Raw genomic sequence first — 19339 nt, forward strand, 5'->3', positions numbered from 1 at the left:
GAAGAAGGGTGGAACGTAAGTAGGAGCACGGCGATGTCTCGTAGTTTTTCGTTTACTGGAATTTCTTCGTAATTTCTTAAATGATCTCCATCTGAATATGCGACCGACGACGGCAGCCGGTTCTCTTTTACGCGTTAAGTTCTCTTTCAACAATTTGTTTTCACTTTTTCAACAAGCTTTGAGGTGAACGATTTTCTAAGCCAGAAAAATTCCGTTTTTCGAGAGCAATTAGAAGTGCAGTCACGTGAAAAGGTCACCGTCCACCTAGCCTCGAATTTGTACAGTATTGTCCAATTTTAACCTTTTCACCGCTGTTGCCACCTACAGGCGCTTTGAATATTTTCTCGCGCCGTTCTCTCGCCGCCTATAGGCGCTTTCGATATTTTCTCGCGCTGCGCCCTTCACCGGCTACAGGCGGTTTCGATATTTTTCTCGCACCGCGCCCTTGACGACTTTTGGCAAACTTTCACCGCAATTTAATCCTTAATTTTTGCCCTTTGCGCACTTCCATCTTAATTTAAAATTAAGTTAAAATTTTTTTTTTAATTTTGAAGCGCCAAAATGAAAGATTTTGCGGCCATAATTGAACGTACTAAATTTTACACAGCGAAAGGGTCAATTTCTATTAAACGGAGGTGCAGTTTGTGGTATTTTGACTGGAGAAAGTGGATTTTAATGTTTTACGTTATTATTACGTTACACGGTTTTCGTCTTTTGGAATAAATTCCGTAGGGAATAATGTGAAATTATTCAAGCTTGAATGTTCATTTACATGATGTCTGATAATAAACGAATTTCTGAGGTTATACGATCGTTACGGTTTGCATTTATGCGATAACATTGCGGTTTCTGTAGTTGTGTGGTAATGTAGTTAGTTAATTTTCCTCGTTTCCCTCAACTTTGGTATACTTATGTAATCAATGACGTAATTGCAGTGTTTGTCAATAGTTTCAATATGAATATATCTAATCTATGTATTAATGGTATATTAGAAATGCCGAATTTTTATATCGTTGGATCAGGGTCTTCATTTGTAATTCCGATTAGTAAGAGCAATAACAACGAGGAAACTAAGAAATTCGTAGATTTGATTCACGTTTGGCCGCTCAAATTTTTTGTAACTTTCAAATAACAAATAATATTACATTTCAATATTTATACAACATAGTGAATTATAAATCGCATACGTAATTCGAAACGAGTGAGGAATTTGGTATATAAATTGTACAATATTGAATATTTCAAAAATATTCAACTAACTTATTTGAGCCTGTGAATTTTCATTACAAAAAAAATAAATTTAGCAAATTGAGAGAAATAGCTTTGCAAGCAGTGATTAATATCTGATATTTTCTTGTTGTGTAAAAGGTATTCGTAAATGAAGCAAATGGATTTTGCTGTTCGAAGATAATATCGTATAGTATTTAACGGAAAGGGAGAAATAAAAACTTTTCACGGAAACTCGTAACTGGGAATGAAAAATCGATCAGCTACAGTAATCCTTTGTGAAAATGGTTCAGAGTAGATTTCAGAAAACCGGCCATATCGATGTTGAAACGAAACATACGCGAAAACAGAATTATAAAACCAAGCTCTAAAACTATTACCAGAGAACACCGTAACAGCCAATTAAACCGTTTGAAGCTAATTCGGAATATGTAAAGGCTGTTTAATAATTGAGCATGATTGTTACACAATAACACTTGGTTATAGGTGTACTGTTGTTGCACGGTAAACGGTAATAGATCCGGGGTGAAAAGTTTCAGCATATCTAGAATACTTGCTGGTTGTTCTCCTAATAACCACATAATTCTTGTTAGATTGTTGCAATATTATAGTCTGCTTCACGCAGGTAGGTAGAGCTATATCAAAATCTTTCGTTTTGGCGTTTTAAAATTAAAATTGAAAAATTTTAGAACTAAAAATTAACATTTAAAACTTAAAAATCAAGGATTAATTAAGGTGAAAGTGTGACAAAAGGCGCCAAGGACGAAGCGCGAGAAAATATTCAATACGCCTATAGGCGCCAAGGTCACAGTGCGAGAAAATATTCAAAACGCCTATAGGCGCTAAGAATGGCGAAATTGTTAAAACGGTTGGAAATAGAAAAAATTTTTAGAAAGCAAAATTAAATGGTTTTATATGTTCTACAATTCAGCATTAGTTTTATGCATTTGCGGGCATATTTATATATGGTGGCAAAGTGCAACTGCACTCTTTTTTCAAATGGATTTCTTCTTTCGTGTCTTGATATTATTTCTTATATCATCTATTTGGTTTCCAGTTATTTAGGCTATTTCCGATACGATGCGATCTTCTTGCAATACGTCGCGAAGTTTTACTGAGAAAATTGAAACATCTCGTGAATTATTCAGTTTTCGATTATCGAACTCCGTTACTTTTATAGGAAGAATAACTCAAGAAATCGATTTATGCAAGGAAAATTATATAGTTCCATTTAAGAAAAGAAAGTAGCTACACTTTGCAACCACATCGATGCACAAAAATTGCAAAAATGTAAAACATAACATCGTGTAATTTTACCACTCGAAATTTCTTTCTAACCGTTTTAAAGATATAGCTCCACCCAGTTGTCTGAGACACCCTGTACATGTTAAATATATTCGTGAAATATTGACGATTTGTAACTGTCGACAAAATGTTTTTATTAAAGTTTTTGAACGTAGATTGGAAAATATAGTTATTTGCGCTCTTTCTTTTTTATCTAGGCCATACGGGGTGTTTCGGTAATTTTAGTGCATACAGATAGGAGATGATTGCTCATGCAAATATAAGTCGAAGATATACGAAAAAATTTGTTTATGTGGGGTTCCATTTCCGAGTAAATTGAGTTTGAATATTCATTAGCTGCGCGTGCACTTACTATACTATACAAAATAACCACAATCTGCTTAGTTCACCCAGTCTATCTAGCCACCGCTACTTCTATTTCTGTTTATAAATAACGTCAGTCAAGATTTGGTGTACTTTTAAATAATGCAATAAATTTCAATAATTGTTTTATTTTAATAATTTACAAATTGCTGAAAATGTCGCTTTTGATGTCGCAAACAGATTCTTGCTCGACGAATTAAAGAAATGTGAATTGTTAATGTGTTCAAATTCACTTTTTCGAATGTCTGTATGATAGTTTTAATCTTTTAATTGATCTTCTAATTGAGGACGATTTCGATTATTTTTAGAAGAATGGAGTTACATTATAGAAGTAGTTTATTCTAAACGTAACACAAGAAGATTGACTATTGCACAACTATGACATAACATTTATAAATTATACAAATAATTTTCAAGTTCTGTTAACCATTCCAAATGATTCTTTTCCAAAAGAAGGACAACCTTATTCGAAACCAGTAGTTTTAGCCAAGTACATTTCGAAGTTCCAGTACCTTCATTATTCTCTGTGTGCAGTACAATCGACTAGGTAAAGAGAATTATTGTAGGCAGTAATTGCAGCAACTGTATGTTTGCATTTGTACATATTGAACAAGGACAATCAGTGATGGAAAATGTCTTCGTATTCGAATTTGAAATTCAATCATTATGGTCGAAATAACTTCAACAATAAAAGCACAAAGAATTGTTTAATATTTAGGAGCAAGTAGAAAATAATTGAGTAATTTAATATCAAGAATTTCAAGGTATTTTTCTTCCTATGTATAGATAGTAATTACAGAAAAATTCACATTTCAAAATTAATGTTTCCAAGACGATAGAAAATTACAACGTGCAATGCAGATATCTTCGTTCCACTGGATATAACGCCGTATAATCGTCCTATCCTTATTGCGCAAAGAAATGAGCTTTCATGTCACCAATTGTTCTAATTGGATGTCTAGTGTTTCTGAAGCATCGTATGAATTAGTCACGCGTTTTAACACACACATATGTACTTACGTACATCAAGAAGCACGCAAAGTTCTTAAACGGAAGCTATAAGTGCCTGCAATTTCGTGCTATATCTTCTAGATACGTTACAACTGACAATTTCAATTTTACAAAACACGATACCTCGATGTGTCGACATTTCTAAATGAATTTCGTCAAAGTTCTTCAAACTTTTGTCGTATTCCAAGACCAAACTCTTCGTAAACAATTTCGCACCATTTTGAATAGCTCTCAATCAACGTTGAATAAATCTCAAATAGGCTGTGCTACATCAAAAAAGTCTCGTCACGATTGTTAACGTGATCAATTCGTGCAATTCTGTCAGTTATTGATCATGAATGTGGTTCGTTTATTTTAATCGCGTTTATTTCATTCATAATCAATGCACGTACGTACGCTTTGTTTCGAGTTTACAACGTAAGCAGTTTGAATGGAAAGTAATAACTATATACAGGGTGTCCTAATTGTTTCAGTTGTTTCCGATGAAAATTCGCCAGCATGTTCTGTGGGTATAAGTAAGAGAAAAATGTTATATAAACGTAGGTCGTTCGAAGCTTCATTAAAAAGTTACAACAGTAATACGCAACGAACTTGCGATTACCGTGATACGAAGCTTCAAACGACCTATGTCCATATAACATTTTTTTCTTACCTATATCCATAGAACACATTGACAAAGTTTCATCCGAAAAGATTTTGACACCCGGTATGTAGCGTAAATCGTGTAATTAATACAGTCTGCGTTATTTTTTGAAGAGAGTAAATCTGCTTAAATTATTAATTTGTTTTGAAATGGCAATTCTACGCGGTGGTATTGTGCAATTGCATTTCTTTTCAACGTAATACATCATATTTTTACCTTATCTTGAGCAAAGGGAGAAAAAGCAATCGTTACGTGACACGATATACTTATTTGATTAAAGATTACTGTACATTATTGCGTAGAGTCCTATGAAATATGTGCACGCGTTAGAAGCATAACAAAGTACGGACCCGAGTATTTCTTTTTTTCTCTCTCTATCTCTCTCTCTCTCCCGACAGAACGATAAATCGCTACACCTTGTAAATTATGCATTAATGTCGTGCTTCTGTTTCAGTATGGATGGCTCTGATTTATGCTTCGAAGTCGTTCGGAGAGCGACTGCCGGATTCGTGTACAGCGAAGCGGTTGCCAGGTAAGAAGATTGGCGCACTGTGAACGTGAAATTATTTCAAGCATTAAAGACGTTTTCTTTTGTTTTCGAATGTACTCCTCACGAACGCTACCCTTTTATAATTTTATAAGGGAAGGATATTTACCCTAGACTTGACCTGAGCTGCAACAATTCCCCTTTTCTATTCTGCATTCATAACGATGTTACACGTTGACACGTAAAAATTCGCGACGACTGCACAATTTTATCCCCATTGTATATCATTATCGTTATAGACTCAAAGAATGTAGAAATTATCGTTAGATTTGATTTTAAACAATTGCATCGAAATCATTTCTCTTCCTCCTTCGAGTGAATCTTGCCAGTGTTATCTGCCGTACAATTTTCAGGTCTTTCTCTGTCTCATTGCATTCACAATTTTCTTGTTTCTCTAACTTTACTAATTTCCAAGGAAATGTGAGAAAGTTATCGCTAATGTTTGCATGGATTGTGTTAGAAATTCATTGTTTTTTAAATTATATAGAAACGAAGACGCAGTTTTATGGAAAAAGATACAGGGAGATCGATTCTCTGTTAAACGAGTCCACGATTTCGTCCATTTTCTAAAAATCTCATAATTAAAGAATATTGTAACAACAACACGAAGTTGACACCTTATGCAAGCACTATAATTTCGTGTTAGGTTTGAAGAAGGAATATTTCCTATTCTTATTTTATTTCATCAACCTTGTCACTGCTTTTGGCGCCTATAGGCGCTTTGAATATATTCTTGCACCGTGGCCTTGACACCTATAGGCGTTTTGAATATTTTCTCGCACTGTGCTATTGGCGCTTTTCGACACACTTTCACCTTAATTTAAGCCTTGACTCTTGTTCTCTGCGCACCTCCGCCTTAATTTAACGAAATAATAAATTTTAAAATATTTTAATTTCAATTTTTAAATGTTCAAAAAATTTTAAAACGCCGAAACGAAAGATTTCGCGACCGCGATTGAACATCTACCGTCTGTCACGTACGTCACGTGTTAAAATCTGCTGCAGGGTTAACATCACTGAAATGTTTCATTGTTCTCAACGACGCGACGTGTATAATATTAATTCCTATTTTCTTTTCTCGAAAAAGTAAAGAAGATACGAGCATATAGGCAAAATATCTATAATTCACTATTGTCCATGCTGTTCTAGTTAAATCATATGTTTATTGTTATTTTGTAACAGTTAGCAAATAAACGAGGATAATAAAATAAAATCCTGCTTTCCAAAAAATTGTTTTTTTCGAAACTTTGCAAACACTTATACTGTTGTTAAACACTTTATATCTCTCTATAAATCGAAACATTAATCACCGATATCCAAAAAATGTTCATCGTATCTTGAAAATGCCATTATTAAATTCTGCATCGTTTCGTTTCGTTGTGTATTTTTCGACATTTAGTTGGCCGCCTGTTCGTATCGATTCGAATATTCGATATTCGACAACCTGATTGAAACGTTTATCAGCTAATCAACCTCGCAATATCTTACAGGCAAATGAAAGAGGATAAAATGGCTGTTTTAACGAATGTATCCACTTCGCGTTTCACCCTTAAACAAAACGTCGATTGAACCGACATTATCTGGACAGTTTAACGAATATGCAATAAATACACAAGAGCCAGGCGCTCTGACCATCGTTTTTTATATCTCGAGCAACCTTCAATAATACCCTGTCACTCATTCCTTTAACATTTTCCTTAATCGCGTGACCTATACGGTTAAGGAGCATAGACATTTTTACGCTATTTAACCACGAGTTAATTTTGCTCCCGTCGCTTTAATCGCCGCAGTCATTGTCGTTTTCACAAAAGAACAACTAACTGATGTTTCGTTGGACGATAGAAAATAGGCTCTAATCAGATAAGAGTGTGTTCATTTAGTTGAATGACATTAATATGGCTGCAGCCAGTTATAAAAATGTTTAGACATTACTATAGTTTTAACTTTTTTACTTATGTGCGTTTCGTATAACTGCATATAGTGATTGAAAAAAAGAAATGGATTGTTTTGTGCGTTATATGAAGTTGCTTGAATAATATAAATTCTCGTGTCACACAAATATTTGGACACTACAAATTTTTTTTTATTCATCGTTACCTTGAACATTATTTAAAGCAAAGCTTGAACATTCGAAGATTAATAATAAACGTATTTTAATATTAATTCTTTCATTCTTTGACGCTTTGAAAATTTTTTCGTACTGTGCCTTCGGCGCCTATAGGCGGTTTGAATGTTTTCTGGCACCGCGACCTTGGCGCCTATAGGCGTTTTGAATATTTTCTTACGCCGGTGCCTTTTGGCACACTTTCACTTTAATTTAATCCTTGATATTTGTCCTTTGCGCGCTTCCACCTTAATTTAATAAAAGAAATGTAAAAACGATAAATTTTAAATTTTTTAAAAATGTTACTACGTCAAAACAAAAGATTTTCCGACCGCGAGTGAACAGCTACCGTCTGCTACATGCGTCACTTACTAAAATCTGCTACCACGTACTCAAAAGGATTAATAGCATTAATAATATTAAGAGTTTCGCAAAACTAAACTATATAACATTTCGTGAAACAATTCTCTGGATATTGTTTTCATTATCACAAATCGCGGACGTAACTTCAGGAGTGCACAACAATGTGTAAAAATGTTTGACCTAGATCCAAAGTTACACTGTTTTTCGCTGTTATCATTTATTCACCTGTCTTCTTAATAGAAAACGCTATTAGAAACTTTCAACATGCACCGCTGTTCACAGACTAGGCTTGCAGGGAAAACGACTCGTAGAATATTGTGAAAATGTATGAAAGTAATTAGCAAGTTACATTGAATATATGAAAATATTCAGGACGCTAATAGCACGATTCTAAATGAAATTAATTAAACTGGTTTAGAAGGGATAATCGTTGAGATATTAAATATGGTAATGTTCCTGGAATGAGGTCAGATCAAAGTTATGTTCGTAAATCGTTTTCTGCCTTCTGTTTGCTCTATCTAGTCCTGTAAACAGTTACATCTATACTTTACTTTTTATACACATTATATTCGGTTTTATTATTTACAAAAACTGCTTTGTCTATGGTAAAATTTATTATCAATATTTTTACCTGATACACTTTATTCGAATTATGTACAGGTGGCTTTTATTACAATTAGGACATATTGGAAATACACAGTGAAATTTTTGTCATCTTAAATTTCGTCACTGAACGGAATTTAATTCACCATCTAGTCCCCTTGGAAATTAAAAAAGAAACTTCACATAAGTGGTCTGAAAGAAAAAGCATATTAAAAGGATGTTGCATATCGTTATCGGCTCACCAGGCTTTTTCAAAGAAATTTTGAACCATTTTTGAATAGCAAAAGAAATTGTACAGTTTTTTAAACAAAAATCACGAACCTTTTTTCAAATTGTTGTCAAGCACGCAATTTTTTTTGGGTCGAGAACTACGATCCCAAAGAATGTAAAAAAATCGGAAATATTCATTTCTGATCACTCGTACGAGCTGACTCATGCTTATTACACCATTGCACGTAGACGCCATAATTCTAACAATTTTCAATTCTTCATTCCTATTTTCTACTCTGCAAACGTGTACTTTTATACTACAAAAAGAATGAAGTAAATCGGCCTAACAGTTCATCCTCCAGTCACTCACAAACATGGACCAACTTTTACCGCCGAGAAACTTATACGACCCCTTCGTTACTCCAGCAGAATAGGAATAACTCCTCTATTTTGCAACGTCTCGACTTTCCAAAAATTCGTGAAACAAACTCAAAGCTTCACTTATATCTTCAAAAAAAAATTCACACTTTTCCCTCAACAGTTACCCGAGAAAACAAGTCCCAATGCAATACAACCCCTTAAATAAAAAACAGTGGAACGTATAATCCGTCTCGTCACGCGAAACGTAATACAATTGCGGCAACAAAGGAAGACAAGTTCCCGCTCGAGCCACGACAATATCGCGTACACTATGCAGTCGAGATAAGACCGGGAGGATTTTCATCCATCGAACAGAATAGACACAACGCGCGTATATTTTTCAAACCATACATACATACTGATCCCCCTCAGGACTAGAGTGTAACAGCAGCTTTCGTTTTCCAGCCATTACATGCGACAGATCCTGGAGGCGTTACGCTACTGCCACGAGAACGACATAATTCATCGTGATCTAAAGCCGCAATGCGCCCTCCTAGCGGGCAAGGAAAATTCCGCACCGGTGAAGCTACGCGGCTTCAGTGTCGCCGTGCAACTTCAGTCGTCCCAGGCAAACGGCGTCGGTATGTTTAGCACTTTTTCTCTTTCGTTCACGTTTTCTCTGAGTGTATAGTCGATCCACAGAACATACTCTTTCCTGCGCATTCTCGAGGGAAACACACCGGCTACGGCGTTAGCTCTCTTCGCCACACTTTCGCGTTCGTTCTCATCTGTTCTTTTCTTCTTTGAACACGTGTTATACTATGCAAAGGTGGCTGCAATCACCGCTGCCGTGCAACCGATTCGAGGATTCTCCTCGTGGAATATCACGATCCACGCGATTCCACCGAACGGACAGCTCAGGGAATTAACGATACCGTTTTGTTTAGACGTGTTTCAAGTTTACTCGGATTCGAGCAAATTAGCGTTTCGAGTATCTTTTCTTTTAGAAATACTTATAACTTTTAGTAATGAAAAGTGGTAGAAAAGAAATTCGTTTTATCGTCAGAGGGTTCTGAAAATATTGTTTTTATTTTGCATATAGAAATGAAAGAGGAAACGACGATTTGCAGTGTTACGACAGATTCACAAAACTCTGATTAAAATTTCACTTTTGTGGTAAAAAGTATCATAGTAGTCGAGTCAAATTCTCTTAGATAACAATTGTTAATTTCGTATTATTATTAATTCAACAAATTGTTTACGTGGAATTGAACGAAGTAACGTACACAAAATAGAGATGAACAAATTGAAGGAAATATTCAAAATATAGATAGCATAAAAATGAGAGAGATAGAAAAGTTGGAGTTTAGAATTTCAAATTTTAGAATTAGAAATTATGAATTTACCGAATGACTAAATCGTTAATTACCGACTACGTAATTGCAAATCGTATTATCTGCTCGCAGTTAAACAGAACGTTACGATTCTGTTATCTCTAAATGCTTCATGGTACGAAATAATTGAAAGAATGAAAAATTTATGTTTCGGTTAATTAAGCCACTTCGAAATTGCTTGTTTGTTACCGGTTCAATACTGGATTAATTGTAAATGAAGGGTTTCCTTTGTCGAAGATCGTCACAAAGGATCTAGTTATCAAACCGCAGTCACACATACGTATAAGCAAACGTGCCACATTAACGGCGGAAGAGTTCCTCGGTAGACGTTTCGCGACGTCGATAAATTATTGAATTCTCCGTGTTCAAAGCAAAACGAACTCGTTTATCCAGAGAAATGTAGCAAACGTGAATTGTCACTTAAAACTTTCTTGCGCGTTAGTTCGAGGAAGAGAGCTAACTTCGTTCGATCCTGATATCACGACAAATGTCGTTCTTACTTAATGACATTATTAATTTTACAACAGAATCGCGTTAGTACTGAATCACGCTTCTATTCTTTGCAATCATTGGAGAGGCAGCATTCGATATTAATTTGCATATTATTCTCCTACCTTTTTTTTTCACTTTTTTTTTTCTTAATTTTTTTAACAATTACTGTTTGGGATGTAGTGTTATAAGTTTCACTGGCCTGTGACCACAGATCAAGGTATACTTTGGTAGAATTTGGTAGTTGCGTAACATTAGTATGTTGTATTAGTTGATAAATATAGTTTGTGGTAATCTACTGTTGCGTTTCGTCGTAATATCACGTATTTCAGTATCGGTACCGAAATTGAGGTAAAAACTGATGATATAGTATTACATGAAACTATTATTTCGCTATTATTTTTTATTTTTCAAAGCATTAAAAATAATCTTGGTAATTTAGCAAATTTATGGAAAGTAATTTGGTAATGGAGTATTTTGTATTTGAAAATTAGGGTGGCAGCGTTGTTAAATAATAAAAATTAAGCACTTTCGATATAAAGGGTGTGATAATTAAGAAGAAATTTTAGTAGGATTTTTAATATACAGTTTCAAGGTAGTTTCTTTGTTACTATTTTTATTTTTAAGAGTCTTAAAAATAATCTTGATAATTCAGTTTCAGTAATTAGTAGAATATTTTCCATTTGGAATTTTTGGGGTAGCAGTGTTGCTAAATAATACGAATTAAACACTTTCGATATAAAGGGTGTGGTAATTTAAAAACAAATTCTTTTTAGTATAGCAAACTTACCTGTAGTTAGAAAATATTTATCAGGTTTCGGTAAAAAGACAAGTTCCAAGGTACAATTTTACGATCACACGTCCGAGCATAAAGTTTAATATAGTATTTCCATAAATTGCACACATATCCTTGCCGTCGAATCGCGTTTCAGCTTTGACACTTTAAGTGATATTTACATGCAGTATCAGCAAGTTTGTTCATTTTTCACGAACCACTGAAAGGGATGGTGTTTGAATGTACGCGGGCTAGTAGAATCCATTATTTACAAGAACGACCTTAACGAATGTCGTTGAGCTATGCGACCTCCTTTACAGTAGACACCGTTGTAGGAGCAGCCTTAAAAGATTCAGAGGCAAGGAGATGAGCTTGCCCTGCGGGTTAGGACATTATTGCTGCTGGCAGAGTGACATATTTGTAGACAAAGCTGATTAACGTCTCTGCAGATGAAAAGCGCCACTTAGTTACTGCAAGAGGAGGATTCTCTGGCGATGAATTGACAAGAAAAAGGGGGAAGGCCTCTCTATTCGTTCGTAGTATAGTCGGCGGAAGCGATACAGCGAGATCCTAATCGGTGTCGCCGTTTTGAATCGTCTAAAAATAGGCGCAAGTTTGGGAATTTTTTTCACAGGTAACTACTAAAGGAAAAGTTTCAAGTTTTTCAGGGGATATAAATGTAACTTTGAGCTTTCCTCTGCAATTTTTAAAAAGTGAAAATGTTACAAAATGGAGGAGTTATTGCGAAACATCTTCTGCTAGAACGTCGATTACTGGCCGCAATCGTCGGCAAGAATTAGAACGTCTGAAATAAAAAATTTTTATTGATTTATAAATACGGATGTATTATCTACAATGTGGCGTAATACTTTTTCGACATCTCAATTATTTAATTTTTTAGAAACGTTTAAAGTTGATTCTTTTGGTAAAAACAGATTTTTCCTCTTCAAACTGCCACCATTTCTATAATAATTATAATTTTCGAAAAAGCTCAAGCTACATTGCAGATAATACATTTTTACTCATGAATCGACAAAAATTTTTTAGTTCAGTCGTTGCAATACTTGCCGACGACGGCGGCCAGTAATCGATATTCTAACCGAAGAAGTTTCGAAATTAGCGAATTACTCCTCCTCCATTTTCTAACATTTTCACTTTTTAAAAATTGGAGAAGCAAGCTGAAAGTTATCTTTATATCCCTTCAAAAAGTTGAAACTTTTCATTCAGTAGTTACCTACGAAAAAAATTCCCAAACTTCACCTATTTTTAGACGTACTTCCTCAATGCTTCAATTTACGACATCGCGGTATTGCTTCCACCAACTATACATATTGCCAAACGTTCTAAATCTAGGATTGAATGCTGCCTCTTCACATCGTTCAACGACAATGTACCATTTCTTTCTTTCTTTTTCCCACATACAACGCAACGATCGTCTATTTTAAACATTCGTTAAGAAATACTTTTTTCAAAAGACACTTGGTGTTTTCGTATCATCTCTCTTTGCTCTGAATGTCCTATTCTTCACTATTTGCTCGCTTGGTCGATGATTGGCAGTTCGTATTCGAAAATTTCTCGATGTTCAATGTGCAGAATGCAACGGCTTTTATCGGCTATTTCCCTCCAAGGAGTTCGTTCTCCTTCGTTATACCTTTCTAACGATTGTCTTCGTTGGTGTCTCCGTATCTTGCGATCTTCGGTTGCTTCGATATCGCATGATCCCGTGGTAAGTAGAGTTTACACCTGCCTCAAGATACGCCGATGGGAATTTATAGTCGATCAAGTTTCCATGTTTACGCGAGATACGAGTATTTTGTTACTCTGTAACTACGGTAGAACCTTGATTATTCAAATCGTAGTAGCTGATTATATTATAGTTACGAACTCGCGATCGGAAACAAATATGAAACGTGGGATAATTATACACAGGTTATGTTAATGTATTAACCCTTTCGTGACCAGTGGAACGCGAATGTGCCACTTGAGTACTCGAACAATAATTAATCGCAATTTAGCATTCATTATAGACACGATAATCGATGGATAAATAATAAATTCCTTTAGACAGTAATTCTGTCACGAAAGGGTTAACCCACTACAAAGTAAAAGTCTAAAAGTTCGTTTCTTTTTTTTTTAAATGTAAAATCAATTAATTTATTGCGAGTCTTTTTATTTAGAAAAATTGTTTGTATTATCTTTAATAGAATTATGAGGAAAATTATGTCTGATCTATATTGGCTGATAAATGTTGTTATCTAATGATTAAAAATTATATAAAAATAAGCATGGTATTCTATTCTATGTTCTATCAGGTGCTTTTTATTTCACACACATTTCATTGCAGGATAATAAGAAATGACAACTGTAGCTACATAATTGTGCAATTAAAATTCCATTGTAGTCTCATGGTGCTATATATATATTTTATTCGTTAAACTCTTTTTCCCTTTTGAAGATAAAATCTTTTATGGAAGACAGTTTAAAATTCCTTTCTCTCGAAATAGATGAAAAAGAAACACGCTATCAGCAGTGAAAATGAAAAGGAAGAAGAGAGGGAAATTTTATTTTAATTATATGTTTAATTCTCGAGTAATTAAAAGCACACGCGAAAAGCGAAGTTAATTGCTTCAAATAGGATTTAACGCGTTGTTAAGATTTCTAGAAATGAACAAAAAAAAGAAGAAAAGTTCAATCTCGTTAGCTTTTTGAGAAGTATTTAGAACAGAATTCGTTCACCTCTGTTCTGTCACCTTTTCTCATTCAGAAATGCACCTTCATATACTCCGAGAAGACAGAGTCTAATCAGTCTTCCGTGGACAGTTCAATTTCTGAGGAAGGTAGTACAGCCTAATGAAGAAAAATACACCTTGATGAGACTGCGACTCGGATTGCACAATTACAAACTTACAGTCGCCGCCACGTGATTATTATGTTCCTTAAATGAAATATAAAGTCATTGATATCATTGTGCCTAATTCATACTGATTCCTAATTATTTCGTGTTTTTTAAACTTATACGTTGACTTGGTAAATGGTAGAACATCAGTTGAATACGTATTAGTAGCTTTTGGTGCTTTTATTAGGTTGAAATTGAATGGAATACAAAAATTGAATTTTGAAAATTGAGCAAAATGCAAAATTGAGTTTCTAAAATTGAACTGAATAAACCAATTGTATTGTCAGACACAGAAATCGGAACAATTTAGATTACTAAAAGAAATTTCTTGTGAAAAAGATAGGTTTCAGAATTTTACGAATGTTATTAACAGTGTGATTCTGAAGTTTACATTTTAGTAGCCGATTATTCCTGACCGATTTTACGTTCTTGCTTTTTAAAAACTAAAAAATTAAGTTGGCGCATATGAAATTTTATGTTAATACATCGTGTTTCCTCAAAAAATAATGTATTTAATCAAAATAATTTCCACACGATTCTGTACACATTTCCAAACGATTAACTAGTTTCATTATACCGAACGTATAAAAATCGTCAATTAAAAAAAATTACGCGAATATCCCTATTGTCCGTCACGTCACATAATAATTTCCAAACAATTGTATCATGAATTCTTTTTACTATCCAACACACGTGCACCACAACAAATTCCTTCTTCTCGACTGTTTGATGTAAAAATTTCTGATCCATCAAAATTCAATATACAGTGTAGACCTGCCAATTTCAGCTGTCGAAAAAAAAAAACGACATTTCATTAAACTTCTACCGACGAGAAAAATTCGTATTTATTTTGTTATCAAATAGATTGTCGAAAGAGCGCACCCGTCGATGCATGAAAATGAAATTCGCCGAAGCGGAACAGCGCAATTGCCAGTAGATTAAGGTTGTTTATTCGTCGAAGCGTCGAAAGTCCTTAATCTGTGTGAATATTGAAACCTTTGAGAGGTTCGCAGGCCGAGTTAATACTGCTCGAGGCTTCCGTCTGTAAACCGTGTCCTTTTCGAACAGTGTTCAAACGTACGAACTGACATCGACGCGTCATCAGACCTCTGATGAAGCTAGCTTTAACGCCAGCCGAAACGAACATTTTTCCGGCCAGAGAGAACGTACAAAAGCTGAGGAGAGAGTATTAGACACGTGAATATTAATTCTTCGTGTTTTCACAGACCGATATTTCTCCAGGCTTTCCGGATACTAAATCAGGTTTCTTTCACAGGAATATTCAGACGTGTGAACTGATATTGTTGTGCCAACAATCGTATGGAGATTGTTTCGATTAAAAAAGGGGTACTCGAATTTAGAGCGACGATTTTTCAATTGATTTCGTGATTTTTTTTCTAAGCGACAAGAAAAGTTAGGATATTGATGCTTCGTGTATGCTTTTCTCGTAAGGACTTCGTAAGGACTTGAAATCTGTACAAAATTCAGGCGTGCGGGCATCCTTGCTGACTTGTCCCAAGGCTGGCGGCTTTGCTAGAAAAAATTGAACCAAGGATTTTCTTTAATTCTTAGGAAATTAATTATATTCAAAATTACTCTTTTTCTCGCGGTTTTCTTGAATTATAGTTGCCAAAAAGGAAGGGATTTTCGAACATATCGACCTGATTTTGATTAGAACAGTAGCGAGAGATGTTCTGAGTATACGGTATAAAGGAGAAAGCAATCTTTCTAATAGTTTCCCAGAAAACATTCAGACAATATTGGAAAACACTGTTTCGAGAAAATCGCGTTCAGATATTTTCAAAGATCTACGTTAAACATCGAAAAATTGACAGACATATTTTCCAGGCTATAAGCAATGCAAACCAGCGAAAAAGAGATAAATTCTTTTACCCCAAAATTCAGAATACCCCTTTAAATACGTTATTTAAAAAAAAAAGCACGTGTCTAAAATTTCGTTTAAAAAAAGCACGTTTCATATGTACCAACCGAACAGACAAAAATCACTTCTTTTTTAATTCTTACAATCCACAATCCGTCCATATTTTCATCGAGGTATCCGTGTTCGATGCAAATTCACGCAGGAATTTCGTTTTGTAATTCCGTTTAAGCCGAACTGTTGAGATTATTTGGTAATCGAAAGCTTCGAATTATCGCATGCTCGAACACAATCGAGGTTCAGTCGTAGTATCAGTGTCAATTTATTCGTTCCAACCACCCCTGCACTCTCGCGCCGTGAAAGAAGGAAGAAAAATACTTCCCCCGCTTTCACGGCCGGGTGTCTGGATCATTTTCCGGATAGAAATCTGTTTTATGATTATTACGGGAGGAATTGTCGTAGGAAAGTCGATCGTATCGCCGTTAAGAGCCGTTGATAAAATGCACTTTGTTATATCAATCGATCCACTTTACTAGGTGCTCATGCGTAAGTGGTCGGACTTCCTAGTTATGCCCTCTGATTCGCGTAAAATCAATAAATCATTCAATTTCACTTCCCTCCCTCTGTCCGCGTTTCAATAGTAAACTCTGGGTGAATCTATTTTTGACGCTAACCAGTACTAATATGCACCGAAAACCGGCTGATATGCTGCAACGAATACCACGATACATTCTTCCTGCAAGATGTACAGTATTGATCCGGTTGTTTGTGAAAGACTGTTACGGAGGATCTAAATAAGCAATCTGTATCTCGTTGTAATGCGAAATTAGACGTTTTCTAATTCAGAGTGTACTGGGTGGGGCACGTGAAGTAGGCCACCTAATTATCTTCTCCGGTTATGGTGGCACGAGACAATTTTTAGGTGTAATTTGGACGGTTTCAAAGGGTGAATAGGATGGAAGAATTTCTTTTTTTTTTTCTCAAGGCCGCCTATGTTTTTCTACGTGAATGTATTTTTTTCTATTGTATGTTGTAGCAAACATTGGTGTGCATATAAACATGCACAATAATACGAAATGAAGTTGGATTCTAAAATTTGAAATCAAAAGCGAATTTTCATTTCATTTTTTGCCATTTCTTCCATCTTATTTTCCTTCTGAAATCATTGAAATTTTTTGGGGCTACTATAGCTGGAGGAGATCATTTGGTTGCGTGTTTTAATTGGTCCACCCTGTATGATAAGATTACGATTGAAAAATGTACCCGAAACATTTGCTATTTAAGTGATACTTTTTTTCTTACTTCTTCTGTGATTTGCCGATCTTAGGCTCCTTATTCTCTTTGCAACTGTAATGTATGTATTCTTACGTAAATTATTCATTCTGTACAGTATTTCTTGGCAAGTGTTTCATTAGAAGTTTCTTATTCCCGCGGTATTCTTTCGCGATAAATAAGGAAAAAATTGCAATCGAAACTTACAGCAGTGGTAATTAAAAGTTTAATAAATCGTAGATAAATGCTGATCTTAACCCAGTTGGACAAGCTTCAACTTTGTCCTGATTCTAGTCGACGTGCAACAACTCGGAAAGCAAGAGGAAACAATTTTTCGAGTTTTCGCGGGAAAAAAGAAAGTTGTCACCTGAACAGCGTGTCTGAAAGCAGATGTTAAATCCGCCGAAAGCTGTGGTCCGTTATTCAGCCTTCCAAGTTCCAAACTAATTTAAGCTATCGAATAATAAGAACAACGCAAATGTCAAAGAGGAAAGTACGTTTGAAAGTAGAGCAGCAAATTTCGTATCTTCGACAACTACGTCTTCTTGGATTCATGAATTTCCAGGTGAAGCGCTCCAAGAATTTCGAAAAATCCAACTTGCTCACGCGTTTGTACAAAATCAGCCTAACGTTCGTACGTTCAAACGAATAAAAATTCGACGAACGTGATCTACGTTATTCGTTATTATCGCGTCGATCAGATATAATACAGAGCAATGTTGTTGTTATCCCGAACAGCTCTTTTGTTGATTTTTCGCTTTTCATCTATGAAGCATGAATCTCTCTGCTATTTTTCGCCATTGTATTATACTTTCTCATTTTTCTCGGAATTACATGCATATGCTTAGAAAATTAGAAGTGAGGAAGGCTGAACGCATCGAATAACATTTTCGTTTTAAAAAAATCTAGAATAATTGTACTCAGGATTATTCGATAGGAGTATTATTATTATTTTCCTATCTTTTTAATTGAATAAAGTTGACGAAATTTCAAATTTTTCAACGAGTGTAGATTTCCAAAAAAAGAAAAATGAAAAATAGATAATAATTTAGGACCTAATCGTAGAATGAAATTTGGTAAACTGGGCTGAAATCTCTATTATCGCGAAACCGAGCACATAATTTCCCAATTTTCTCCGTTGCATTGTAAGAATACTTTATGGGGATACACCACAAGGAGACTTCTAAAAATATGCAAAGTTTGGGAATTTTTTTCATACATAACTTCTAAACGAAAAGTTTCAATTTTTTTCAAAGGATATAAACGTAACTTTCAGCTTTTCTCTTGAATTTTTAAAAAGTGAAAATGTTACCAAATGGCGGAGATATTGCGAAATTTCTTTTTCGCAAGGATTGCAACGTTTTAAATCAAAAATTCTGCCTGCTTTATGAATAAAAATATATTGCCTACAGTGTATCTTACATCTCCATTATTTAATTCTGTAGAAACGTTTAAAGCTGATTTTTTTTTTTCAAATTCAAACTTCCACTATTTCTACAATAATTACAATTTTTGAAAAATCATAAGCTACACGTCAGACAATACATTTTCATTCATAAATTAACAAGAATCCTTTACTTCCGACGTCTCAGTCCTAGCAGAAGAGATTCCCCGATAATTCCTCCATTTTGTACCATTTTTACCTAGCAAAAATTGAAGAGAAAAGCCGAAACTTACGTTCATATCTTCCGAAAAAACTTGAAACTTTTCCTCCACTAGTTATCTACGAAAAAAAATTCCCAAACTTTTCCCTATTTTAACACGTCTCACGGTGGTACACCCTCTTGAAACTACTTTGCATCACGTTGAAAGCTGTTTCACGCGTGGTGGTATTGTCAGAATTGGTTTAGGTCGTCCCGAAACGGTATTATACTCGTAATTTAACGGCAACGCGAAGA

General features: G+C 34.9%; 1 protein-coding gene across 1 annotated transcript in view; it reads left to right on the forward strand.

Annotated features, from left to right (window-relative positions):
• The window catches only part of LOC108578789 (peripheral plasma membrane protein CASK), a 280873-nt gene that overhangs the window by 23602 nt on the left and 237932 nt on the right, over nucleotides 1-19339 (forward strand). Inside the window, exons 4-5 of the mRNA XM_017942185.1 lie at nucleotides 5004-5081; nucleotides 9202-9377. Of these exons, the coding sequence (XP_017797674.1) occupies nucleotides 5004-5081; nucleotides 9202-9377 (254 nt within the window). The remainder of the gene's footprint in view (nucleotides 1-5003; nucleotides 5082-9201; nucleotides 9378-19339) is intronic.

Source organism: Habropoda laboriosa, unplaced genomic scaffold, assembly GCF_001263275.1.
Source record: "Habropoda laboriosa isolate 0110345459 unplaced genomic scaffold, ASM126327v1 scaffold47, whole genome shotgun sequence".
NCBI lineage: Eukaryota > Metazoa > Arthropoda > Insecta > Hymenoptera > Apidae > Habropoda > Habropoda laboriosa.